The sequence below is a fragment of the Acanthaster planci genome, linkage group LG15 (assembly GCF_054643075.1).
Source record: "Acanthaster planci isolate LZ-2023a linkage group LG15, COTS_SCS, whole genome shotgun sequence".
Lineage (NCBI taxonomy): Eukaryota > Metazoa > Echinodermata > Asteroidea > Valvatida > Acanthasteridae > Acanthaster > Acanthaster planci.
The window spans coordinates 5,990,199-6,017,902 of NC_141791.1; the positions used below are offsets into that span (position 1 = coordinate 5,990,199).

The 27,704-nt window shown below is 40.8% G+C and overlaps 2 protein-coding genes across 5 annotated transcripts in view; one reads left to right on the forward strand and one right to left on the reverse strand.

Annotated features, from left to right (window-relative positions):
- Nucleotides 1-8,152, reverse strand: part of mms22l (MMS22 like, DNA repair protein) — a 70,168-nt gene extending 62,016 nt beyond the window's left edge. For both annotated transcript variants that reach the window (XM_087146253.1, XM_022247811.2), the window contains exons 1-14: nt 7,934-8,152; nt 7,122-7,200; nt 6,874-6,999; nt 6,164-6,222; nt 5,578-5,656; nt 4,965-5,136; nt 4,537-4,627; nt 3,445-3,533; nt 3,011-3,124; nt 1,827-2,027; nt 1,453-1,518; nt 1,008-1,130; nt 723-775; nt 429-488 (exon numbers count right to left, since the gene is read on the reverse strand). In XM_087146253.1, coding sequence (XP_087002379.1) covers nt 429-488; nt 723-775; nt 1,008-1,130; nt 1,453-1,518; nt 1,827-2,027; nt 3,011-3,124; nt 3,445-3,533; nt 4,537-4,627; nt 4,965-5,136; nt 5,578-5,656; nt 6,164-6,222; nt 6,874-6,999; nt 7,122-7,200; nt 7,934-8,036 — 1,415 coding nt within the window. In that variant the 5' untranslated portion in view covers nt 8,037-8,152. The remainder of the gene's footprint in view (nt 1-428; nt 489-722; nt 776-1,007; nt 1,131-1,452; nt 1,519-1,826; nt 2,028-3,010; nt 3,125-3,444; nt 3,534-4,536; nt 4,628-4,964; nt 5,137-5,577; nt 5,657-6,163; nt 6,223-6,873; nt 7,000-7,121; nt 7,201-7,933) is intronic.
- Nucleotides 8,153-8,247: 95 nt separating this feature from the next.
- cep162 (centrosomal protein 162) lies at nt 8,248-27,514 on the forward strand. 3 transcript variants are annotated; one of them, XM_022247810.2, is made up of 29 exons: nt 8,248-8,310; nt 8,786-8,979; nt 9,514-9,667; nt 10,436-10,524; nt 10,660-10,720; nt 10,869-10,920; nt 11,166-11,221; nt 12,048-12,276; nt 13,235-13,563; nt 13,807-13,932; nt 14,588-15,129; nt 15,550-15,598; nt 15,968-16,096; nt 16,323-16,453; nt 16,630-16,905; nt 17,081-17,221; nt 17,604-17,716; nt 18,443-18,593; nt 19,127-19,276; nt 20,314-20,475; nt 20,845-20,928; nt 21,323-21,574; nt 22,574-22,881; nt 23,289-23,398; nt 23,965-24,107; nt 25,105-25,329; nt 25,846-25,995; nt 26,172-26,224; nt 26,392-27,514. In XM_022247810.2, exons 2-29 carry the CDS (start codon nt 8,914-8,916, stop codon nt 26,624-26,626), a joined length of 4,566 nt encoding a protein of 1,521 aa, XP_022103502.2. In that variant the 5' UTR covers nt 8,248-8,310; nt 8,786-8,913; the 3' UTR covers nt 26,627-27,514. The 3 variants fall into 3 exon arrangements, with proteins under 3 accessions (XP_022103502.2, XP_087002377.1, XP_087002378.1); XM_087146251.1 differs by having other exon boundaries at nt 8,284-8,320; XM_087146252.1 differs by lacking the exon at nt 8,248-8,310 and adding an exon at nt 8,343-8,577.
- The last annotated feature ends 190 nt before the right edge of the window (nt 27,515-27,704 follow it).

Here is a 27,704-nt window from a genome sequence, read left to right on the forward strand (position 1 = left end):
AGAAGCAATTTCACTGATATTTGCATTAACACAACTGTAGTTACACTGTAAATTTAAGAAAACTCTTTATTTAACATATGGGTTGAAATCCCTTAGCATAGAAGGTAACATTCACAAGGGGGAAATATGGACTTAAAAATAGCATAAAATTGAGAGTCAGCGTAAAAAGATAAAATTGGACCTCCACAGGTCGAAGAGATTCTGGGCCTTTTGTTGTGACAAGACAATTGCTCTCAGTCGAAGTCTGAAACACAGCCTACACCCTTTAATTGCAGTGCCAACCCAAACCAGCTGGACTATGTCCATGGCGTACTGTCAATGGTAATAGGCTGGCTTTTGAGGGTTGATACACTGACACGATATTTAGAGAAACTTTATGACCCCCCAAAAATCCAGAAAGAGCACAGCAATCATTACTTGTAGCATACCTTGCAGTGTGATCAGCTATCGTCTCTTTACAATGGTCATACCAGGAATGTGGAGTTTGGCTGTAAAATATAAAATACACCAGTACAATCCAATTATTAAAAGCATATCGACAAACACACAGACTTCTACAGCACTAATAACTTGTTACAGTAACAGAACCCTTCAAAATTTATACTTTTTGAGGTCAAACCTCACTAAAGCTGATCGTGTGGCATTTGCTGTTACATATAACCAACAAAATTATTTATTTGATTTACATGACTGAAAGGATTATACAGCATAAAATTACTCACCAGATGGTAGCAAGATTTTTCACACCTTCGCCAGGGACAATCAACTTCTTATTCTGCAAGAAACAGGCCAAATACCTCCAAATACTTGGTTTCAAAAGTAACCATCAATAAGCTTTTTGGTTTTTCCCTTTAGGCAAGAATTCATTTTGAAATACAGCGACAAAATTCTCAGATGATGAGGGTATTAAAAAGAGCCAAGACGTTGGGCTCTGGTAAACATGGGGGACAGAGGGTTCACAAAATTTGTTTGCTGTTTTGTTTGATTTCTAGGTAAGATATTCTTACCAGTCGTTTATGAAAGTGTCCCCACAGTAGGGTCAGAACTGACCCCTTAGGTTCCCAGAGGTGGCACAGAACTAGGCAGGATCTGAGATAAGTCTGCATGCGAGCTTCGTCAGGCACTGCTTCCTAAACATGGGATGAGGGTGAATGTTAGCATGACATCCATATTCAAATGATAGTAATCACAATGAATGTGAAGGTTTATATGAATCTTTAAATTAATTAATTAATGTCTTGCGTAAAACTCACAATATGTTCAGATGTTTGAACCATTTTTTTCACTATGGCAACAAATACTCAAATCAAAATGAAATGAACAGTGACATGAATAATTGGTCAATCCTAGAGAACCCCCACATGTACTTGCATTTGTTAGATATGGACATCAAATTCTATTTAAGCTATAGTTGATTATTATTAGTTTCTGGCTCTGAACAAGTCCACTTACATTTGAAGTAAACATTATTTTCAGCAAATCCTCAACAAGAAGCCAGTAGCTTCTAATGGGCCTTCCCTGGAACAAAACCGAAGAAAATGATACCCACAGACATCTCTTCAGTGATTCTTTAATCGGAAAGGTTCGCCACTGACACAATAGCATACTATACGGTATTTAGACAAAAATCCGGCTGTGTTCCAATCATGGTAACATTTGCACACTATTTCCCATGGGCTATGCAATACAAGATTGCTGGCCAGCATTGGTCAAAGGCTGCACCAGATAACCCTTCTTTATTTCCTCAGTATCTTTACATAATTCAGACTGTCTTTCTGAGGAGCCAATGCTGAACTTTAATAAAGTTGTGCGTGCATTTTAAATACCTGTTTGCTAATTACAAGCTGGCCATTTGGGTCGTATTGATACAGTGGTGCAACATACTGCAGCAACCACCAACACAGACCAACAGGATCCCTGGGCTTGGGGTACGGTGGCGGGTCACTGGAGATGGTTGCTTCTCGGGATGGATTGTAGGGTTCGTCCAGAAGGGGTAGCAAGCAGGAATGAAAGCTACACCAGAAAGACTGATAGAAATGAAATTGGAGGAGAAAAACAAATGCCTATTTTAATTAGGATTGTCACAATTCATAGATTTTCAAGATCAAGAGCTGTTTTTTCACTAGTCCATTCACCGTCATGTGCTGATTGCTATTCTTGCTATTTACTCAGTGCACACGATGATGTCGAACACACCACTAGACATCACACACGTGCATGCATGCCCCCCCGCTACATGAGATAATGCGGGGAATGTTCAAAGATTCTTTTGTCGCCTTGACTTCCTTCAGAAAAACAAGTGAAAAACATCATGAAGACAATGACAAAACAATTACTGACTGTTGTAATGCAACATATGAAGTTTTGAACACTCTTTAATATGCATAGCACCCTCAGGTGATGTAAAAGTTTGCCAGTTCCTTTTTTGGATGAATTTCCCTGATTGGATAGTACCTCATTTGCATGAATAAAACAGAGAGTTTAATTGGTTTAAAATTAAGGGGGAGTAACAGCATTATACATAAAGCACCATGTTTGCGCATGTCAACACAACCCTCTTTTCATGTTGATGAAAATAAGGTAAGAAAGTAACATTTTTCTCCCAATTTACTCTTCCAAATGCAACCCAAATAGGGCCATAGCAATCAAGAGACATTGCCCAAGTAATGCTCTTTTCCTGGGCTGATCTTTATTCGTAAAAGTAATTAAAAACAGGGGGGGTCCCGAAATTCCCAATCCCTTGTTTATTTTCGGTTGACAACCAATGTCACTTCCACTCAGTTCTGTAAATTGACAGATTAGTTCAATCAGCTCTGCCTTGGAAATGAACTCACATGCCAACTTCTTACACCGTTGGGAGCTCGTATCTACTATCTGCCCTCAAACCATGTCATATTCAGATCACAAAATATGTGATCTTGTAAGTGATTGTATGTACCGGTACATGTATGTATTTGATACAAACATACAGCCTGCATAAAAATGGGAGAGGAACTATGCCACAACTCACATCAGTGGAATACTGGTTGTGCCTAGAGTCCAGCAGGTGTATCAGAGACGACCAGAGATCCTGCAGGCAGCCATCTGGGAATGAGCCATGTTGATGATGATCGCTGTACCCGATCTGGAATATAAACAGGAGGTACTTCAGACTCGAGTATCTTAACAATGAGTCAGTTCAGCTTTCCAACAGTGCGTGCCCAAACTAAAGCACGTCTGATGTTACCGAGAAAAGCAGCACGTGTGCGATAGTCTTTCCCAACTGCGCAGCAATGCACCTACACATGCTTGTGCTTAGTTCTTGAAGGACCTTGCCATTTTGAAACATTGAACGAGACGATTGTAAAATTTGTATGAGAATTGACTTTATAAACCTGAAAAGAATGTATTGCTTGGTAAATTCATCCAATAACTGTGCATCTGTGGCTATTTAAAGACTCTTACCTTGTTATACTTGAGTGTTGCTATACTCAACAGGTCTTGAAAAAAATCTACAGCTTTCTCATTAAATGATAAGAGGACATCTTGCTCTCCTAGTAAGTGCCATAAGAGACCAGAAAATGCAAGAGAAATTTCCATATATATTATATACTGGGCATGCAATGTGACCTTTGACTAAAACTGAGGAAATTCCAATCTTTACTTACTGGTACTTTGTACAGCGTTTCAAATTTGATTACATGTGAAGTAAAACACGAAGACATTAACTGATCTGATTAAATGTTGCATGCCTGATATAAGCTTTCATTCTGATGAATAGCCACAAGTTACAAATATTCCAGCAAATTGACAATGCATGAAGAATCACTGCTTTTATTGTGGACATGCATATGCAGAGCTGCCAACCTCACTTGACCAAAAATCTTGTGATATTACCTTAAAAATCCTCTTTTCCGAAAAAAATCCTATCCTTCACTGTTGCGTAACTTGGAGCTTGATTCGTATGCGAATGATCAAGCGAACGCAATGCAGTATGGGCCCCAGACTGATGTTGCTTATACATCCACAGTTTACGTACATGTGCAGCGCACAGATTAACTGCACAAATGAAGCAGCAACAGACAATCAAGGGCCTCGTGGATAGACACCGCATCATGCGTGTTGCATGCATTTGCATGACATTTCTGACATTATGGACGACTGATATTACCATGTGAAATTAACTTGTGAAAAATGTCCATTTTCAAGCCAAACAATCATGACAATAGGTAAAAATCTAAAATATCCACAAAGTTTTTTTTAAGTCATATGTTATTGAGAAAAATCGTAATTTTGTATTGTCACTGAAAAATCGTACGAAATATGATAAAATTGTTCTGGTTGGCAGCTCTGCATATGTAAACATTACAATGGGTTTCAGCTCATGCTGTCAAAGATTTAAGCTATTTTAGTGGCATCATTTTGACTGTAGTCCTGAATTCTCGATTCCAGTTTCATATGGCGTTGTAGTGTTGTTTGCATTTGTAACCGAATAAGACACAGCTCCATAGTTTCAATCCTTTTCTGAATTATAATCTAAAAATCTCTCTCTTTTACCTTTCAATTTAGCCTGCAGCAGATGCAACACTTGTACAATGCTCCACTGAGTGCTGAGATTCATGTGTAACAAAAGGCTTCCCGTGGAATCCTTTTTGAGAAAAAGGAGATTATGATGCTCATATGTCAAGATTTATATAGATACATGTACATGTAACTGTAAAATCATCAGGGACAATTAAGAATTTTCCTAAATTCCAAAATAAATGTCGCTGGGTTCTAACTTTATCAACCCTGCAAAATATTACAAAGTTCTGCCATTTAGGATTAATACTTTATATATGATAGCATATGATGCAATAGGTTTGTCGGCATGTAATGCAAATCAATCAATTCAATGCAAGACTTTTTTTTTCAGAGTACAAAGACAGAGCTCTTGGACAATCCCTGGCTTAAATCCAGATTATTTGAGTGTGACTGCCAAATACCTGTCTAGTTGATGACGCAGCACACTGTTGCAAGACCCCCACAGGCAACTCACTGATCCTGCCATTGAACATGGACAGGGTCTGCAGCTCAGTGACCAGCAAGGAGGGAAAGACGGCCAGCCTCTGGGTGTAGACCGAGGGGGGCAGGGTAGCATCGGGCAGGTTGAAGTATCTGCCAAGGAACAATTTTACATGTACATGTAAGTTGATAGAACAAAATGGACAACATCTTTGGCTCAGTGTACGAGAGGACAACATATCCAGTCTTGGAATTTTGTGTTGTGAAAAAGTCTGAAACCTGAAGACTGCAATCCGCCTCGAGCAGAAGCATCCCCTCATCAGTTGAAAGGAGGCATGTTGGTTGGGAGTGTTCATTTTCTTGGTAGTGATGTGACCGTGACGTATGCATTTTCCATTTCCTTCACTATCTAGCAGTATAAAATGTGAATTGAGACCTCAAAACATAGCTAAATACTGATGACCTGCATTCTACCTCATGGGCAGTTTCCTAAATGTTATCTGGTTGTATTTTTTTCCACGTACATTGTATGCATGTCAACACTCAAAGTCTTTAACACTGTGTGTCATAATTCGCTCTAAGTCTAAGAGTTACCTGTAAATGAATGCCTGCACGTATTTCATGAATGTCATCACATGGCCATGGAGTCTCTTAGCTTCGCTCACAAGAGGATCTGATCACAAAAAGCACGGAATAGTAAGTCTATGTCCCAATTGCTAGGCTGCGGCTTAAATTCACTCATAAGTATATGGCAGTGGCTGCGGCCACTTCTCATAGTGTTGTGTAATTGCAAGCCACAGCCAAGCTATTTGGACAAGGCCTAAGCAAATAAATTACTTGCTTTAAAATGAGCTTGTGGTTGATTATTGTAAGAAAGTTGCTTGTCAATAAAATAAAAAATAAACTGGTGACATGGAACTGCATATTATTTGTTTAAATAGTCAAACCATAAAAATGTTTAATGTGTGATAGGTTTACTTCACCACAATGTAATATCATGTACAAGACTTTGTGCACAAGAGTGCAGTGACTACATTAATGCAACACTTTGTGGTAAAGAGAGCAAACTAATGTATGCAGTTTGGGGACTGATTTATATTTGTGTGACAAATTTTGAAGAAATGTAAACCTGAACTGACAGAGAAGGAAGCTGTAGTTTCACTTTAGTTGGCACATTTACCTATGAGTCCCCAGCTGCTCCCTTGGCCAAGAAGTGATTGTATCTTGGTTACACACTGCCTAGAATGAAAATGATTACAAGTTGTAAGGCAACAACCCTGATTGGGGACACCGGTAGATTAAGAAGGTACTGTTTACTTGATTTTCAGGGACAAACTTTATCAAGAAGTCTGTATACATGTATTTTAAAATTAATGTAAAAACACATTTGGGTTTGTTGGCAATCTTTAAGGTTGGCAACTGTTGAATGAAAGATATTTATGAATGGCGGAATGGTTACGCCTTGAACCGATTCACCCCAGCATGTCTGTATGGGCTCTTGCCAATTTGCCATGCATGCTCTCGGCCAACGCCAGACCTCACTGGGCCATTTGTTAGAGTGAGCACTACCTCCACATACAAGTCACAACCCCACATTATATCAGGGATTTTTTCCTCTGGGGGTTGCGCATGTACATGTACAACTGTTGGAGTTAAGTGGAATAAAAGCCAACCAAAGAAGATTCGAAAATTCTTTAGTGTCTATCTTCCGGGGTCCCCTATCCAACTCAACGGTAGATAAACTGCCACCTTAGGATTGTCACAGGCTGAGCTACGCTACCACCAATTACATGCATAACTTTACTCAAACCATGATCACTATCTGCTTTCTTGTCAACCTATCTCTGTTGCCAACTCTGTAGAAATTTCAACTTGATCACATTCCTTTACCTCGATAAACAGAAGAGATGTGACGTAGCGTCCAGAAGAGCCACTCCAGTGACATAGGTGTGGCCAAAGAGCTCACAAGTGTTGTCTTGGAAACACTCTGGATTTGGGTCCTTCCCAAGAAGAATTCTACAGGAAATCAGCGGAATAAATAACAGCCATAATGAGAACACAGGAAAAGGAATGTAGAGCAGTTGCCATTTTACGCTCTTAAATGATAATTTTTAAGACATCAAATAATTGGTTGGCACCTTTTCAGTGTTGAGGTCAGTGATGTATGGTGCTCTCGAATGTTGAAACATTCAACGCAGGCTAGACATTGAACAGAATCTGTGATAGGTGACAAGGTTTGAAAGATGTTAAAAATCAGACAACACATCATGCCACGTCAAGTTTAATAATAATAACGCCATGAGCATGAGTCCTATACAACAAAATTCATAAATACCTCCGACAGCCTCCCTATTCAACAATGTGTAACTTAACTTGACTGTGTAGGCTACGTGGTGTATTTTACTATTTAACTTTTAATAATGCCTACTCAGAAGTGATAATGCCCACTGCATAATTCCTGCACTGGTGCCTGGATACAAGACAGTTTAATAGATGCTGACTGGTAATCTGTGATGAAATACTTCACCAAGAGGGCATGTGTGAATTTGGTGGCACAAATCAAATAGGTGTAGTAACCTACACTCCTTCTAGTAGTACGGCAGAGAAAGTTGGCACAATCAATACAGCTAAAATATGGGGAAAAAAATGTTGCATCCTCACTCCACTTCAGCAGTTGTATACAAAGTCTATGGGGAGTGAAGAGAATTTTTTAAGTTATTTCTCAACAACATCGGTAAATGTTTCTCAGTCCAGAATTCGTGTCTTTCCAGCATTTCTGTAATAACTGAGTTTTACTGAGATGATATATGATGAGAAAAGTGAAGCCAGGATGCAACATTTTTTCTGCATGACTTATAGTGTGTAATACAGACACGGGAGGCCACAAACCAATGCACCTAACGTTATAACGCGTTAGTACAATGTACTTTTCAGCCTGTCTTCAGCGAACCTTGTTTCAGCGACTGTCCCAATGATGGCGGCGAGTCTTCACCACTGGCAACATCGCATGGAGACAAAGGGGGCGTTATGGAATATTCCAAATCCAAATCCATGATCGTGTTAATAGGATGGTGGAATTTGGTGGATCAGGCCTGCGATTAATAAAATATTTGCCAACTTTATACAGCCTTACGGTATGACTGTCGTCCTGACATTGACAGGTTGAAATGGCGCGCCACTCTTTTTAGTCAGATACCTAGCCCGGACTTCGCTCAATTACATATTCAAGGCGTCCGGTACAAATCTAGAGGGCGCTTTTAACAACAAATCGTTTTCTTGGACGGTGGTAGATCGTAATCAACTGCATGCTGCCTCTTCGATTTTTGTGTAACTTAATGTTAGGCCTAGACCTGTTACTAACTTTTAGAATTTTTGTTTCTGTATGGAAGTGTAAAAAATCCTAATCTCTTCTAGGAAGTAAATCTATGAGGCTGGGGTTGAAAATAATGTATATCAACTCCAGCCAGTCCCAACTTGTCTGCTTGTAATTCATATATAACATGTCTGGCAATACGCAACCGACATCAGAAAGTCATCATGAATTGAACTGAAAATTCCAGCCAACTTTAAAACTTCAGGGTGGTACTTGCCGAAGTATGTTGCCTGTTTACTGTTGAGTAAATGTCAAAGGCTGTCAAAGTTGGAATTGTCATGACTGTGTGCCAGAGTTGGGCTATATTGGCAGGGGAAGTACACGTAGGCCTAGGCGTAATTGACATGCTTTGGTTGAAATGAAATGTAGGCCTAGGCCTATGTAGTTTGATTCTCACATCAATCTTTTTTCTTAAATATCATTTTTCAGAATCATGAATCAATGTGGTTATCATCAGAGAAGGGCAAGCTCCTTGAGAACAGAGTGAAGTGCCTGCTCGAGAACTCCAGTGAATGGTACAGTTATATTTGTGAGACTTGAAAGAACTGTTCAGAAACATGAGAAGAGCACCGAAATTCTCTCAAAGGGAGCTGGACGAGGACTTTGAGAAGTTTCTCAAGGAGGTAAATCAATGTCACAGGTGCAGAGTTTGCCCAGTTATACCTGCATCTGTAACAAGTAAAAATCAATAGAAGGCTCAAAATACTTGTGTTCAGAGCAGTCTTGACTCTTGTACAAATTGATTGCACTCCATCTACTGGTAGAGTTGATTTGCCTTTGAAATGACACATCATTCATAGGGTGATCAACGCTGGAGGGAGAACAATAAATTTGTGCAGGAGTCAAAATTGTGCTGAGCAGTTACATCAAGACCTGGGTCTTAACGTGCTCAGATTGCTATTGAGTATTGCATGCTAATATGTACAATTCTAACAGGATGATGTACCTTAATACACATAGGAATGATTGGAATATGATATACAAACAAGTGGCCACCAAAAAAGAACAGATTTGCTGTGTGTTACAGTTTACATCTGCACCCTAAACTGGATTTGCTTTTAATCTGCAACCTGCAGTGAATGCATTTCTGGGAAATGAACTATGTATATACATAGAATAACCAATGAAACTCTGTAACATTTGCTCCGGTTTCGCAGTCTTTGTCAGATGACTCCATGGACTCAGACAAGCTAAACAAATATTTTGCCAAGTCCAGACGGCAGGAGGAGGAGCAAAAGAAGAAAGAGTCACAGCCCTGGTGGATGAGAGAACAAGATGCGGCAGATGAGGTTGAAGACAAGACTCCAACGGGTACATTTTGGAATTTGATGCAGACTAAGAAGGAGAGCAGACTAAAAAAAAAATTTTATGGCACAAAAGGCAAAAATGAGATATCTTTATCACAGATGCTGGGTTTTCAGGCAAAAGCCAAATTTCAGACTTTTTCATTCGGAACTTAGGGACATTTGGCCATATTCCCAAGTCAGCCATTTTGAGTTGAAAGCGATGTTAACTGTTTCTTTTTGGAAACTGAGAATAAAAATGAAAATTGTGGAGTAAACTTCAAATTAATGTCCTTTGCACCTGTGAATGGTTTAAACTATCGGATTAATTATATTGAATTGGTTTTAATTATATCTAATCATCAGATTAGATATAACTGTTCAACTGTTCAGATCGTTCAGACCAAGTGTAGTTAGGATTGATGCTATAGATTGGGCGTAATTATGTACAGACTCTGTGTTTGGTAATTCATACAGAACAAACGAATTCTCAGAATGCTTGTTTTATGTGCCTATCAGCTTTCTTCTCCCTGCAAAGTTTTAGGACATATACACGTACAGGGTTTTGACAGTTTTGAATTTCCAGATCAATCTTGAGTTGCTTAATTGCCCCATGTTTACATCTTCTCAGCATATTTGTTTTGTTTATTTTTCTTTCATTGCACTTGTTTGGGAAATTGGTCTAAGTTTGTTTTCCTTGATTGGCAATTGGTTCTAACTCTCTGAAAAATTAATGTCCGTAATATTTTTTTGATAGTTCATTTTATCTTTTCTTGTCCCACTGCCGTGCTTCTAGCAAGCAAATGGTTAAAGCCTAAAAAACAGTCGACACCTGTTACGGACAAAGACGAACTGCCAGGAGAGGAGCTAAAAAAGTCCAAATCGGTAATGTGACCAGACGTTATTGAAAGATGCATTCATGTGTCAAGTGTAATTGCTGCTTCGGGCAAGGTTGAATGAAATTTTCTAATTTTTAAAATTCTTTTTAATATGAAATTCTGCCTTTGGTTTTGTTTTAAGGGGCCCAGGAAAGCAGATAGTTTGAAGAAGTCTCATTATGCTAAGGACAGCTTGGAAGATTGTAAGTATTTCCAGAAGGCTTTAAGAATCTTTTTTTTTTTTATAAATGTTCAAAGATCTTTGACGTGTAGGTAGTCACTGTGGTCAACATAAATGATTACATTTTGTTCTGCATTGCACTTTTCATAAATATTTTGCTTTAATTTCAGTATCCAGTGTGGGTAAGATGCAAGATAAATCAGATAAGCCTAGAGATCGAAGGTAAGTAGATTTTAAAATAATCTCCTTGAATTGCTTGAAAACTTGCTTTTGGAAGACTATTTGGTGCTATGTACTGTACTTTGAAGAAGAAACCTGAAATGATTTCACAGTCTTACATTTTTACCCGAACACTTCAATCACAGAGCCACATTACCATCACCAGGCTCTTTCTGTGATGCTCAGCTCCGTTATCCAGAAACGAAATTCTGATGTGTCAACTTACAAGTGTTTAATTTATTTCACAGTGGAGTTCTTGCATCGAATGCCAGCTTTGAAGACACCCTTAGTTACACAGCCACAGGTGAGATCATCCGTTACACCAATGCACGGCTTCCCTTGTTGAATTTAGCTTTGACAAGCATGTCATCTTTGTCTTCCCCAATACACTGCTGATGCACCGTTCTGCCCCTATCCAGTCTGCAAGTCAAGGTTTTTAATAGTTTTACCACTGCATATCAAGAAGCAGTCCAAATTGCCCGATACATGTACATTGTCACCATTGTTTCTTGAGCTAACCTCCCCACAAGTCTTACGATATTTGTATTGACTATAAATCTGAGAAGACCCTAGTACTGTAATGGCACCAAACCTGTTCAAATGTTACACTCGTTCTCAGGTTTGACAGGTGGGTGCCTTTGAATGTAGTCATACATACATGTAAGTATTGGTCAGAGAGGCATGTGATATGCGTATACATGACCCTTTCATGAACATGGTAAGACTACAGGAATGACTTCTGATTCTGAATCTTATAGATTGGTTTTAATTTATATTTATCAGTGATATGATTTGTAAGCCCAGCCCTCCCAATTCCTACAAAAGCCACCACTAGGGTTATAGGAGTTTGCAGGATTGAGAAATGTGTCACCAAGCTTGTATGACTGTGCAAAGCAGGAGCTAGTCTTGACCCAAGACGTCAGCTATTGACAGCGCTTTTAGTGCAAGCAAGCACATTCATCCAATTACTGGGTTGTTATAAGGTGCACTGTTCATGATTCCTTATCAAGCACTAGTGTCTTGAGGCAAGGACTATAATTGTGCTTGAGAACCCTTGAAAGTGATGGATCTTAAAGGATCTAGGGGTCCCTATCAAGAATTCTGGGGAGGTTCAATGATTCATCATTCAGAAACTGGCACCTCTGAGGGTCTCACACGCGCCTCCACTGGCCCTGGGTTGGAGACACTAGAGGAGCAAGAGGACAAGGAGCGCTTCTTCAAAGAGCTGGAGGCTAAGCGAGGAGGCATCGTTGATTACCACAAGCTGATCAAGGAACCAGACATGTCCAACACCATGGGCAGTTGGCGCTCGGCTAACCTGTCCAATACCATGGGGAGCATGCCATCGGCTTACATGGGGTAATTTCTTTGCCAATTTTGAATATATTTGGGCAAATACTTATTTTCAAAATCAAATAATTGGAGGTGACAAATCAGGGAAATTTTAAAAAGGGAAAACACTTCAGCTGCATTCTGAGAGTATTTCAACATGTTATGAGTGGACTTAAAGGCGGCTAAATGACAATACTCCACAACAATGCCAAAGCATTTCCTTCAAGTTTTTCTTTAGGGCGCTGTTTGGACTGATCCCTAGAGCCTGTGAAAAGTTGCTTGATCAGCAGAAATACACTACTTGACATTCTGAAGCGCATTTTCAAACATTTAAACAAAAACTCATTCCTAATCTAAACCTTGTAGTTGTGTTGTTTGCCTTCCAATTTTTTTCCTGTAAAAAATAACATCTTGCAAACCCACCATTTACAATGCATCAGTTGTACTTTAGATCCAGACAACATCTCAGAAAATGTGATTTACTTGTAGACAACTTTGAATGACCAATACATACTGACATCTTCTGTTATACATCCTGTTACTCAAGTATGCATCAAGGGCCTGTTGTTTTCAACCATCCCGCACCATTTTGTACCATTACATGTACCTACTGTGATCACTAGGGCTTTGTTGACTTTAAAGTGGTCTCATTCATGCACTCGGATCATTAGATGCATTAGAGGATGGGAAATCACACAATTAGGAGAAAATATGTTTTAAGGCGCCTTCCATATCTGCCAAGCATTGCGTATCCGTCAAAATAACTCCCGAGGTGATTTTGGCAGCTGAACACAATGCACATGTGTGTTACGTTTATGGAGTCGATTTTTGTGTCAGTGAAAGTGAAATATGTGAACTCATCATGTGCGCAATGTATCCCAAAATGTACATATGGAAAGGTGCCTTTGGTCAGTTGCCAAAGTCTGTAAGGAGCGAGATAACCATCAATCTAAATGTGAATTTGTAATCTTTGCTCATTTGGCAGCACTGCAGATGAGCACAGTAGCCCTATGCCTTTCAGGCAACTCCCTGGGAAGGAGGATTCTAGTCAAGATGACGATCCCGCAGGCGGGCAACCATCTTCCGCAACAGAGACCTCCCCATCCCAACCAACCGTTCACCCCCGCGGTGCCGTGGCGTCGTCCAAGAAAGGCATGCTGGCAAAGGTGGCCTTACTAGACACGGGCGATTCCATGTTAAACACTACTGGGCAGGTGGGGGAGGCCACTGCGAAGTTAGGAGGGGGTGACGCTCTGACGACCAGAGACATGAGGACTGCCAGCACCAAGAATCAAATGTTGGATAGTTCATCAGGTATTGGTTGAAAAGGAGAATCTTCGTAATCTGGTTCAAAGTGTATTTGCATGGCCATTATCGGGAAAAATTTAAATCAAAACAAAATTTGAATCTCAGACCTCTGTTTCTGTTCTATTTTTCTGGGGTTCTGAGTTACGGAAGATTTTTGAGGTGATGAAGGCTTACCACAAATTCGTGTGTTAGCTGCTGGAATTTGTAATGGACTGAAGATGCAATGTTTGTATTAAACTATTGACTCAGGTTTGCTTGGAGCTGGGACAGCGACCGAAATGGAAGCCTTGCAAGCCGCACTGAGGGAAGCGGCAAACACTCCTACCATGGACTTCAGTCACACAGCCGAAGCCACTGATGGGAAGACTGATGAAGGTGCAAAAGGCTTATTCAGTGACTTGGTGCACAAGAAAAGAAAGATAATAAGCCCTTAGTTGTTTCTTGAGGTTTTGTTTTTGAGTACTCAATGTCAGTGAGGATTGCCTCCATGTAGAATTAGAACTAGGCACATTCAGGTTTTGTTAATTTATTATTCAAGTTCTAAATATATAGGAGACTTTCTGGTTAGCTGACCAGTCTGTGTACACCCTGTTGAGGTAACTACTTCTTGGTTTCAGCCCATAAAGCTCAAAGTCCCCTTGACAATATCACGGTTTATACTTCATCACGGCAAACAAATGTTTGCTCAGGGATGACGTTGACATGTCACAGTCCAGCAATTAATGAAACTGTCTATGAAAGTGCTCATTGTCTTAGCTCCATGGGCATTTCTGCTACAACCCTTCTTGTTTCCTGTCAAATCCATCCATGAAAATCAGTTCCTTATTTCTAGATGTTGGAAGCGGAATTCCTCAAAAAAATCCTCAGGAAACCTGAATGATCATATCTTGACGGGCTAGGATTACATATGAAAAATAGCAGATTGCTGTGTCTTAGTGTATTTCTTTTGGTATTGAAAATTAAGACTAGAAATTGCAAGTGGATTTAATTAAGTTAATTAAATTAATCGGGTATATTTTCGTTGTTATAGGTCGGTCCCGGACTGTTGACGATATCATTCGGGAAGTTCAGGAGGAGAGGGGAAGAATGTTTGATAATGTCGACGGCATACCAAGTAGACTCGTGGACCGAAATGAAAGTGAAATGTCACAGTCGACCAATAACAGAGAGCATGCTGCAGCTGATGAAACGGATGATCCTGGCGACAAGCAGTCTGGGTTACAAACAGGCAGTGAAAGCAAGGGTATTGATTTGCAACCAGTCTGTGAGAGCAGAGGATTTGATTTGCAGCCAGCCAATGAGAGCACAGGGTTCAATTTGCAGCCAGCCAATGAGAGCACAGGGTTCAATTTGCAGCCAGCCAATGAGAGCAGAGGCTTTGATTTGCAACCAACGAGTGAGAGCAGAGGCTTTGATTTGCAACCAGCCAGTGAGAGCAGAGGCTTTGATTTGCAGCCAGCCAATGAGAGCAGAGGTTTCGATCTGCAACCAGCCAATCAGAAGTCCAGAGGATTTGACTTACAACCAGCAACTTCACAAAACAGAGTGGCATTTGATTCCAATGCACTTAGTGTGAGTAATGCCACATGCTGTCAAAACCTTGGATCTCACCAACAAAAAAGACACTGAAGGCATTTTTGACAGAAGATAAAATTCCTCATTATCATGAACGTGATACTCGGTGACTATTCAAAGTGACACAGTAATGAACTTGCTGTTAAGCACAGTGTGGATTTTAAAACTGCATTGCCTCTTTGCGGCCAGCTTGTGCCAGTAACGCTTACATTTAATCTCTGTTGTGAGGATCGGGGTTAAATTCATTTTGAAAATCATTTTGAAAACTCAAGAATCAATGCCAAAATGAAGTAAAAACAAAATCAGTGTTTATTGGTTAATGCAGGTACAAAACTTCAGTGTAGACAGTATCCATAATGCAGCACAGTGTGTAACCTTACACTGAAATCGATGTGATTAATTGTTCTTTTTTTACAGGCCGATGACGAGAATTCCCAGAGAAGTCTAGCAAAACAACCAAAAAAAGGTGACCTGATTTCTTCATGCTCGAACACTCACATTGATTGATGCTAACCAAGTATTTGTTATGTGGACATGAACAAGACGAAAACAGTTATTCAGGGATCTGATTCAAGAAATCCAAACGGTTTTAGCAATTGGTGTGAAGGTGTAGAGCCATTCTGCGAAATGCAACCGATATGGCTCTTTTCTGCACTGCACACCAGGCAAGATGTTGTGACTATTAAAAGAAGCAAGCTTGCACACTTATGTGGCATGGAAGTTTTTTTAGTGCATTTGCAAACTGATCTTGCTTCATGCTTAAGTTTCCTGAATCTACCTCCTTGTCCACAGCTTAGTGGAATCAACCCTTGTGTATTTTTCTAAAATTTTACAGCTGCTCCAAAGAAGGCTGGAATCAAGCCTCCAAGTTCCCGGTACTCCCACATTAGAGGCTCGGGGTATGGTAAATTGAAACCTGCAAATGCGTGGTCACCAGCTGATTCAACAAAGCAAAAGATCAAAGGTCAGTTTGTTAGTCTGTCTTTCAGCACTGATTCATGACAGAAAAGTTTTATTGGAAATCTTCAAAATGTGTGAAATGTTTTTAGTATTGTCCTTTTTTTAAATAATGGTAAACATTGACAAACTGCTTTGAATTCCGTGCAGCACCTCAGGTTCCGTTGTTGATTGTGGGTCCATGAGCAAGGCATTTAACCATAATCAAGGATTTTAATGTGATTCCTCTCCAGGGTCTGAGGTCCCATCTCTTCAAGGTAAACCCAAGAAGGCACATGGGAACCTCATTGCATCTGTAGAGTCCTTTGCTCACTACATTCAGGAACATTTTGTCGATGCGGGCAAGCCATCAACACCACAGGAGGTATAAGCTAATTTTGAAAAACTTCTCAAAGAATTTGAATTGAAAGGTATGCTTCCCTCTAATATTTCTCGAAAATTGACAGACCTGAATGCACGCGCGCCCGAATGATTGGAATACCACACTATCTGATGTGTGATTTCATAGTTGATCCTGAAGTGTATTTCTTGCCATTGCAGAGACCAATTCAGCCAAGGAAGTCCGTAGAGGAGCCGTTGCTCTCTGCCAGCTTGCGCGAGTCCCGCCTTGAGCTCATTTCCCGTGAGAGGGCGCTGATCAGCGAGGTGTCAGAGTGGCAGGCACGATGGAAAGAAGAGCACACACTCAATGCCAAGCTCAAGGCAGAGGTGGCTGCTCAGCAGAGGGAGGCAGCACGGAAGGAGGAAGAGCAGAAGTTGAATCACCAGAGGGAGTTGTTCAAAATCAAACAGGATAACACTGTGCTGCAGGCAAAGGTATGTGCGTTTCTCTCTAATTGACATATTAACGAACAATTTCTGCAGGAATAAAGAGACAGATTTGCAGTTTTACCCAAAAGTTGCTGACATTATTTGTAGCATTCATGTCGATTTTAGTCAGGTTGTCTGTAACATTTATTTCATATTATCTGTGATATGTCTTCCCCCAAAGTTGAACATACAGGATGAGCAACAAGGTGGGAAGAGGCAAGCGGTCTCGGGTCGGACCATTGAGGGCGCCAGTCAGGAGGAGATCAAGCTTATGCAGAAAGAGATTGTCGAGCAGGAGACACTACTTCAGGGTTACCAGCAGGTATGCTGTGAATTATTAATGGGTTACCAGCTAGTTTCTTTGCATGCACGTACAGTGTGCTGATGCGATGCACTTGGCTATGTAAAGTTGTGTCATGCTGTTGTAGCCTTAAACTTTGTCCACATTTCTGAATTTTTGGTGTACATTCCAACGGACGATTGCTATACTGATGAATTTAAACACCCTGAGTTCCTTGTGAATTTTATTTGAGTTCCCAAGGAACTCACTGAATAGGTGTTGATGAGGTAATCAGGTGAATTTTACTTATGAGGTGATTTAATGGCTTTTTTAATTGAACCAAATACATGTACATTTTAGGAGTGGAGAGGATTGACCAAGAAATTAGTTTGAATGAATTGGCTTGATGTGTACACTTTCACAGGAGAATGAGAGATTGTATAACGAGGTACGGAAGCTGCAGAAATCCAGCTCGGAAGGTGAAGAGAGGCTGATGAAGGACAACCTGAGACTGCAGACGGAGGTGGCTAACCTCAGGTCAGATCAACCGTTAACTCACTTGGCTATGCAATGCTTTGTATTTCTGTTCTATGCCATGCCATTCCATGTCTTTCCATTCCATGTGGCATGCCACATTCTATGCCGCCCTGTGGCATGCTGTATGATGCCATACCTTGCTTTTCCGTTCCATGCCACACTGTGACATTCCATGCCATGCTTTGCCTTCGCCTTTCCATTCCATGCCACACTGTGACATTCCATGCCATGCTGTGCCTTCGCCTTTCCATTCCATGCCACACTGTGACATTCCATGCCATGCTGTGCCTTCGCCTTTCCATTCCATGCCACACTGTGACATTCCATGCCATGCTGTGCCTTCGCCTTTCCATTCCATGCCACACTGTGACATTCCATGCCATGCTGTGCCTTCGCCTTTCCATTCCATGCCACACTGTTACATTCCATGCCATGCTGTGCCTTCGCCTTTCCATTCCATGCCACACTGTGACATTCCATGCCATGCTGTGCCTTTGCCTTTCCATTCCATGCCACACTGTGACATTCCATGCCATGCTGTGCCTTCGCCTTTCCATTCCATGCCACACTGTGACATTCCATGCCATGCTGTGCCTTTGCCTTTCCATTCCATGCCATACTCTGTCATTCCTTGCCATACTCTGCCATGCTTTGCTGTGCTCTGCCGTGAGCTTACAGGAGACCCTTACTTGCAGTTAGGCACTTCCAACTTCTTCTCCATTTTAGGGAGGTTTTGGAACAGAAAGAGGCGGCACTTCGCCACAAGGGCCTAATCACCGGAACCAAGGTCCAACAGGAGATAGCTGCTGGTAATAACACGGCTGTGCTTGGGGCTGGGAGGATTGCTGAGCTACAAGTGGAATTACGTGAAGCAGAGGTTAGCCTTGCCCATTTCTGTTCTTTAGTTATTTCTTGGAGGTAGCTTTTGTCTCAGTGGAAATTCTGGCCTATAAATCATCTGCAAATTTTGTTATTCATTAAATGTTTGAAGTTTCAATCTTGGAGTTCCGTTTTCAATATTAGTATTGAAGTGAGCCTATTGAACTGTCCTCAATCTTTCAAAATCTTCAAGTGGTTTTGAAGGATTTGGGAGGATTGAGTCTGTACAGCAGAAAAGTGTGGCTGATTTTGAATAATGTATTGTGCAACGAACAGCAATGGCATTAAAGCCTAGCTTATATTTGAAATCAGTGGCGCTGCTCCAGAACATCATTCGCCTCCAAGGAACAGTTTCATGAAATGATGGAAAACTTTGGAGGCTGAGGCCCAATCGAACTCGGACCCAGAGGCAGTTGGAGGATTTTGAAGGGTTGAGAATGCTTACAAAATGGGTCCAGGAAAAAAGTGTTTCTTCTGGAAGACGAGTGCCCATTGTTACACGTTCTTAATTCCGTACTTTTTTTGCATCAGATGCGGGAGGTGGCCTTGAAGCAGCAACTTCGACAGGCTGAGGAGGCCAACAAGGAGCTCAAGGAGCACATAGAGACCCTGGTCAGAGAGAAGAGCCACGCCCAAGTGAAGCTACAGGACCTCAGGGACGTTAAACAGAGACAGTTTCAGGTACTCGGGTCTTCCAAAGGAAGTGACATCAATGATGTCAATTCAAAAGAGAAGAGTGAACTCAAAATATTTTCCTTTTTTTTGTCCTTAGCAGAAAGTGTGTAAATGAGGGCCAAAGCAAATATTAAAATTCACATTTCAACTCATAATGTCTTCAACAGTTAGGTATTTAGGGTTCCAGTGAGTATGGAAAATCACGCAAAATCCTTGAAACAAGTTGTCCTGGAAGTCCACAGAAAAAGGAGTGGAAATGAGGAAGATAGGATGTCATTGAATCCTGCTGTGTGAGGAACAAAAATCATTGAAATCAAGTTCAGGGAAGGGTTAGATTTAATGGGCCGCTTTTGATGTGATGATGGAATTATGGATTTACAGGCATGCTGAGCTACAGCAGTGGCTATGGTTGTCTTCCAGTTCATAATATCAAACAAATATTCTCTGAAAAGTGGCATTAAATGTCATGGAATGTCATAGTTTGGTCCAGGAAAGAAAGGAATTTGGTTTCCAGATTTCTACACTAACCCTGACTATTTCCTACATAAACCATGGAAAACATGGATAGTATTTTTTAGAAATGAGAATCTCAAATATTTGGAGATTCAGGCTGCTGGTTTTTCTTGTTAGAGTTACAGCTGAGGATACAGATCTAGGAGGTGCAGGATATGGGGTCTTTTCACATTTCAACTGCAGTAGATAAGAAAGCTATGATACAGTGAGGCAATCAATATTTCTGCCTTCTTGTCAGAAGTCACTCACAACCAAACGTAGAATCATGTCACGCCTCCTTTTATTGTTACACAAATTGTGTAATCTGTAGCTGAAAATGGCTGAAGACATTGGTTTTGTCTTGATGTCAGACAAAAAGACATTTTTAGTGCATTGTTTAGACCGAACATTTCATAATAACAAGGTGTCATTGTGAGTCGTTGGTTTTTCTGGTCTGTCAGAAACAGATTGACTTACGGTTCCTGCTGATACTGAAGCATGAAGTCCTTTTTTTGTCAGTTTGCAAACTTCTTTGGGCTTGTTTTCATCAGGATATGCAGCAGCAATACCAGCGTGATATAGACACACTCAACAAGAAGATCCGATGGTACGCGGAGAACCAAGAAATGCTGGACAAGGACGCCATTGCTCTACGAGAGAAAAATGAGGAGATCAAACGTCTCAAGGAAACCTTGGAGAAAGTCAACAAGCAGGTGTGGCAAAAAAAAGTTACCCTTCAAGGTGTACACGACCAATCACTAAAAATATGGGAAACAGCTTAAACTTGATTAGAGAAAATTTGCTGACAAATGAAAATTATATCTATCCCCGGCAGTCAGGCATATTATTTTACGTTTTTTGATCTGATGTAACCTCTGCTCCAAAATCTCAACCAGAATATTGGGAAGTGTTCCAGCGCTTATTTTGTGCAGAAAATGTTCAAATGAACAATTCAACCCAAGGCAGAGTTGAAGCACCATGACTGACCCAGTGTGATTTCACCACACACAGACACATGCAGTAGATTCCCTTACACATATTTTAAAGGCAGCATGGCTATTTTCCTGGTTGCCTTTGTCCAGACCAACCAGAAGACCACTGAGGCCCAGCGGCGAGCCAAGGAGAGAGCAGCTGATGCCAAGAGGATCCAAGATCTTGAGAGACAGGTAAGAGTAATCCTCACCAGAGATATCTTGGAATCTTTTGCAAACTTAGTAAAGTCTTCTAGGCAACAAACATCCTATATTGTAATGCTAGTTCATTAAAAACATGAAACCTTAACGACCTTGGTTTCCTGTTCAACCCTAACAGCCTTCATTCCTTCAAAAGTTGAAGGACTTTCAACTTTTAGGATCAACATCTAGTTCAGGGTAAATTGTTTTTGCTCAGGTTTTTAAATCTGGCCAAAACTCTCTTCATTTTTTCACAGATGTAGAACTTCGGCTAGTGCTATGTAGATATAGAAATGATGCAAACTTAATCAGTTAATTCTTGATGCTGCACGCAAACAAGAATTTCAAAATAGACGGGGGAAAAACAGAAATGAGGTATTTTCTTCAGGTGCGAGAAATGAACGACATCATCAGGAGGCGCCATCCAAACTCCCTCCCGGCCTTGATCTACGCAGCCGCTTCAGCACAGCCAGGCTCCGGCCAAGATGGCTCCCAGGACCCTACCCTTGCCCCGCCTAAATCGCACACCGTGGCTTTCCTGGAGGAGAAGGTCAAGAAGATGGAGGCGGAGCTGGACGAGAAAGAGGTGGAGACCAAGATGTTTGCCAGGGTCTTGGAGCAGAAATTTAATGCCATGAGGGTATGAATCATCTTGAATATTCATGAGTCAAGCATCTACAGTCGACTCTCACTACAAAGGAACACTGCTAGAACAAAATACTGTTGTAAAGAACAGAGTCTCAGAATACCAATTTCTTAAATTCTTATGTTTTTCATCTTTCCACTCTTTTATAACAAAGTCCAGGTTGTAACAAAATAATAAGCCTTTTGAGAATTAAATTTGTTTAAAATCTGGTACACTGTGTTATCTAATTGCACATAAACATAAAGATTTAAATTCCCCGAACTACAGACACTGTTGCAATACCTCGTGATTTGGGGCAAGCTTTTGCATAGCGACCATCATCTCTGGAATGGACTGGTTCCCTTTTGCCCTTCTTATCCATTGAAAACAGTGTATTGTTGCGAGGCATCTCTTATGTAACTAAGCAAAAGCTTGCCGCAAACCACGAGGTGTAGCAACAATGTCTTTAGTATGGAAAATTCAAGGTGATATGTACATGTAAATTTAAAGAACTCAGTGTACCAGATTCTAGTCAAATGTAACTCGCAAAAGCTTATTTTTCTGGTCCCATTATGAAACTTTGTTATTAAAATTTTGAGTTGGCTATATGTTTGAAATAAAGATGGGAGAGTAGTAACTTCATGATCCTCTCAAATCTCTAATTTTGTGCTCGCACAAACTCTCAAAACCATTGCCAAACTCCTACGAGAAAGTACTTAATTTCCAGTTAAGTCCTCTTGAAATAGTTTGCAATTTGACTCGTTGTGTTGCTGTGTGTGACATAGAGGATTTTCTTTCAAAGAGAAATTTTCATGTATTTTCTTTAATGCACATTGGTTGTCAGTTACTGCTTTAATTTTCCAGCATAAGGTAGCTGCTAATCATGAAGAAATTCCATAAGCTTTGTCTCAATATTTAGCATGTGGGTTCGTCAAGTCGAATGTGTACTCCAACTTCTTAAGTGTTACTTGGAGGTCTTTCCTTCCACTTTATGAGAGGTTCTTTATCCTGCAGTTTCAATACGAAGACAGACTTCAAGCTCTTGAAAAACAACTCAAGGCCAGCGAAGACAGCCAGCGAGAAGCAACTGCCAAGAACAAGACCCACTCGCATGCTCTGCCCCCAGAGAGGGACCTATGGGGCACCCTGGAGGTGTACCAGAAGAAGATGGAGGAGATGAAGGCAGAGAATGAGGATTTGAGGAGGCGGCTCACCAAGGCGAGCAAGGTGGCTTGGATGGATGAGCCACAGCAGGGAGAAGAGGGCAGAGAGAAGGAGCTGGATGAAGAGTCCTTGCAGACGAAACTGACCAGTCTCGCAAAGTAGGCATAATGTTTAAAGATTCAATCCAATATTTACAATACAAATAATTTTTAATTTCATCAACCCTAGCCCTCAAGGGTGTAAACAATTATACAGGATTGAGGACAGTTATGGTAACAGGATTGCTTTCAATTTGTGGCTTTTATGAATAGCTGCAACAAAGCCCTGATAACAAAATCTTTAAACTTGCAATGAAAACAGTTTAATTTGGAATGTAAACATTTTGTGTTGTAACCAGCATAGTTTTATGGATTTCTCTCTAAAACGTCCTTTGGTTTTGACAGTCTCAGATGCTCAAGATTGGTTAGAATATTTTGAAATAATTCATTGAGTTGCAAATTCTTGTGAGCAATTTTTTTGTTGAAGTAAAGCATTTTGTTTTTGTGTTAATCCCATTGCTTTTCAGAGAGTTAAGCAACAAAGACCATGAGATAGAGATGCTGAAGGCAACATGTGAGAGACTTATGCAGGAGCGATTCCAGGCTCTGTCAGCAGGGGAATCTAACCAGGCCAGAGGTCAGGTCATCCTTGACGTAAAGGTTTCATCCAAACCTTGGCTTAATCTTTTTGCAACACTGTAGGGAGTTTTTAGGCCTTGACTGTGGAGACTCAAGGCTGGTTTGTGATCAAATCGCATGACTGAGAAATTGCTACTCGAGTGTTGCACTAGGGGTGTTGAGTTGTCTCTGAAGCAGCTGTGACCAGTCAATGGAGGATATTGACGATGATGCTACAGAATTCAAACGACTGAACTTTGACATAGTCACTATTGCTGACGACTATTATAACTTTCTTCACTAAGTTTAAGCAGCCAGTGTCTGGTGGCAGACTTGATGTAGACCCACAGTCAAGTTCTCATATTATAAGGCTGTTTCCAGCAAAATCTGGAGTAGTTTTACATAGACTAGACAGATTATTTATGAGGCAAAAGATGAGTCCCAAGCAAAAAGAGGAGGAACAGATGTAATGTTATTACTCCTGAAAATGTCTGAGAAACCCTCCTTACGGCTGTTGCAACAGTGACATGATCTCGGATTCTCAAGGTTGTTTTCAACTTCACAAACCAAACTTTTTTGGAACAGACAAGCCTCAGCCAGTCAAGAAAACCAAGAGAACTAAGTCGTCATCATCTGGGCCGTCAGGAGAGAAGCGGTACCAGCCAGAGAACTTCAGTGGGACCCACATCTCAGACGTGTTGACGGAAAATGAGCGACTGAAGGAACAGGTACCAACAGCGCATGGAGAGCAAGTTAATCATTCTTGGTTTGTGAAACAAAATGAGCATGGAGTAGGGCTTAGAAATATGAACCCTTTAACTATTAAAATACTGTGTTGATGTTGCCAACAAATATAACATTTGATCTCATGTTGAAGATTGTGTAATGCAGGTACAGCACCTACAACTTTTTGCAACAGCTATTCATTCATTCATAGATGGTTTATTTAAAATTAACATTTACATCAAACAACTACTCAAGGACTAAACAAGTTTGATTTACAGACTAAATACATATAAATATACTCCATAAAAATACCAACATGTACCATAAATAAATAAATCACACTAAAATATTAACTAATAAATACATAACATTAAAATAGACAGCACTACACTACGTCAGGACATGCATTAATTAAACTAACCATATATGGCACTGCTGACTGTTTGTACCGCTGAGTACGATAGCGCGGAATTTGTAAAAGATGGGAATATCTCAAAATAGCTCATCCAAAAGTTGTATTCAAGAATACTCCGAAACTGTTCTATGTCTGAAGTAGTTGTCCATCTTTTTATTAAGAGTTAAAAAGGATTATGTCTAGACTGAAATATAGATACCCTAAAAATTAGTTTTTGTTTATTACAATGTTGTCATAAACGGGGTATCTATGGCTAGACAAGGGAAGTTGATAGTCAAGATATGTGCTATTAATTGGGCCTGTAGGATTGCTGTGAGTTTTGGAATCCAGTTCCGTTCAGCTTTTGAATTGAATTCAACCTTCAATTAATGGTTTGAAGGTACATTGTGGTAGATATTGGTTGTCTCTCTAATCCTACTCGAAGAACACTTTAACAGACATTAACCCTCAGTCCTCAGTCCTTCACCTGTTGGAGGACTGAGGACGGTTGGGGTTAACGTTTTATATTTGGAGCAGAAGGTTGACACGTGTCAACACATGCTGTGACATTCATTCACGGCATCTCTTTCCATTTTATTGAGCAGCTTGAGCAGCTCTCCCTGGAAATGGAACAGCAGAGGGTGAGCCTCCAGGCCTTGCTGGCACAGAGCGAGGGCACCATTCGCCGTACTAAGGAAGAGGCTGCCGAGCAGCTGGCCAGGGCAAAAGCTGAACACACCGCTGAGACGGAGAGGCTCGTCGCTGAAAGGGCACTGCAGCATGCGGACAGCAGGCGCGCTAAGCTAGTCAGCCAGATTGACGCACAGCAGGTACTGTAGGCAGAAGTAGGCTCGACCCAAAAGTAGACGACAAAAGATTGGAAATACAGTGGCATTAGGAATGGGGTATCTAAATCTCAGAACTGTCGGAATGCCGCCGTGGGAATACTGCCCGTTGTGTCTGGGATAAGGACCCAATTTCATAGAAATTAGATAAGCGTATAAAATATTTGCATAGTAAAAAGCGTTTACCAGCCAGAGTCCTGTGCAAAGTACATTATGTGAGACGAGGTTCACCTGCCAGTTTTACTGAGCCTTACTTAGTCATAGTAGAACTTGGACATGTTTAAAAAAGGGTTCATTTCAAGAAGATCAAGAAATTTTCTGAGAGTTCAGTTGCTTCTCCATGTGCACTGAAGAATTGTGGATTTTGAATAATGCCATAGACTTTCAGGTGGAAACATTTTAGTATGTGGTGGACAGGCGAGTTGGTAAGTTTGTAGGTGTTCCCGAAGGTTGGCTGGAGTTTAAGATGTAATTCTGGAAACTGCTGCCTTTCTTGTCCAGGTGATGATAAAGCATCTACAAGAGCAGCTATTGCAGGCAAGGGTGGACACAGACTCCCTGGCAGCAGCCAGAGTACGTGAGCAAGTGCTCAAGACCCAGGTGGAACAGCTTAACGAGGATCTACGGGAAGCCAAGAAAACCCACAGTCCTGTAAGTCCAAATCCTGTCGAATAACAAATGCCGTTTATTGAATTCGATTCATTTTTGATAATTGGAAACTGGTACATCAACGTTTGAAATGGAAGATCCCCACCATACTGCCAATCATTGTGAATGCGTGCACCGATTACCACATTTAAAAACAAATATTTAATGTACTTCTTCAGGAAATGCGTCACTTTGAGGCACTTCAAGCCAAGATTGCATCCATGGAAGCCAAGTAAGTGAATAACTTTGTGTTACCAATAGAAAGTGATTCTTGTGTTTTTTTTTCTAAATTTAAATGCATACATGTAAATACAACAATCCAAGCTTTACAATATCTTAGAACTCTGCTTTTCTAGCACAGAAATTGATAGCTATTCCTTTCTTGTCTTTCTTCTTCAGGCATGCGCAGAGAGAACAGGAGCTCCAGCAGCTCGTGACCAGAGCCAGGTACTCGGCTTCCTATGAGAAAGACCAGGAGATAGCCGGGTACCAGCAGTCCCTGGCTGCCAAGAACCGGGAGCTGCAGCAGTTCCGGCAGGAGCTGGACGCTATCCTGGAGGTCCTGAGAGAGCTGCAGCGCCAGGGCGTGGTGCTGCCACTGCACTCTCGCGCTGTGCAGTCCCTGTTGAACTGAGATGGGAACCACACCCAAAACTACGCCAACCTGACAGGACCCGAAACCACTTTGGGTTCACTTTGGGGCCTTTTTTTCACCCTTCCTTCAGCTTCTTGCGAGTGCCTTGTTCATTTTGATATGAACTTTACATTGTAATAGTACTTAATTGGTTTCAGGGTAATATTTTGTCGTCTTGCGTAAATGTGGGCTTTTTTAGATTCAATTTATTTTTGAAAAGAGGAATTATATGAGTCTAATTTGCAGTGCCACCGATTAGAAAAAATTGGCTCCAGGAACCTCTCCACAATTTGGCGGGTAATAGCAGGTTTTCAGCGCAGCAGTTGCCACCAGTCCAGTCGGTGCAGCTGGAGTCAATGCCATTTTCCCCCAAGACCCCAAGAATACCGATATATGGAAAATGGTATGCGTGGAATGGCGGTCAACCGTACTGGGTCAGTGAATGTTTTCCGAATATGACTGGATTACAACAGTGACTGCACAGATGTCCTTTTATGAAAATGAACAAGGGTCGTTTCTCAAAATTACGATAACTTGTTTCTTCAAACGCACCCTTTGGCGCACAAAACTCAGGGAAATGTGTTGCAAAATATGTTTAAGGACTATTCCAGTAAGATTTTTAAAATATCGCGCCTTTGTAGAAATGTTTTCTTGTAGAGAAGTTTGCATGTATGTTTTATCAATAGTAGTGGTCCCCTGGTATGGTACCCTGTACATGAAATCATATATGCTGGAGGATTTATGAAAGAACTATTGTATATGTTATGTTCTAGTGCCTTTAGTGTGAATACCTATAATACTATTACTATTGATAACGGAAACATTTGTAGCATGGTTTACTCATGCATCCCTGAAAAGAAAAGTAATAAAATATATTGGCAAATGTAACCAGTTTATTGTACTGACATTACTTGAAAGTGTGATTGAACTGTAACCAAAGAGATATGAAGTGGAAAATCGTCAAATTTTACACAGTGCAAGGCTTTTATCTGAAAGGGAGTTGAAACTGTTGGGGAGGGTGTTCGACGAGGTCGTCACGAGGTTGAAAACTCATTTGTGCAAAGTCCCGGGATGAAAT

Coding starts and splice junctions, on each gene's coding strand:
- cep162 (XM_022247810.2), top strand. CDS start 8,914: ATGAGAAGAGCACCGAAATTCTCTCAAAGGGAGCTGGACGAGGACTTT. Junction 16,097..16,322: donor AACAAAGCAAAAGATCAAAG/GTCAGTTTGTTA, acceptor ATTCCTCTCCAG/GGTCTGAGGTCCCATCTCTT. Junction 16,906..17,080: donor ACACTGTGCTGCAGGCAAAG/GTATGTGCGTTT, acceptor CTTCCCCCAAAG/TTGAACATACAGGATGAGCA.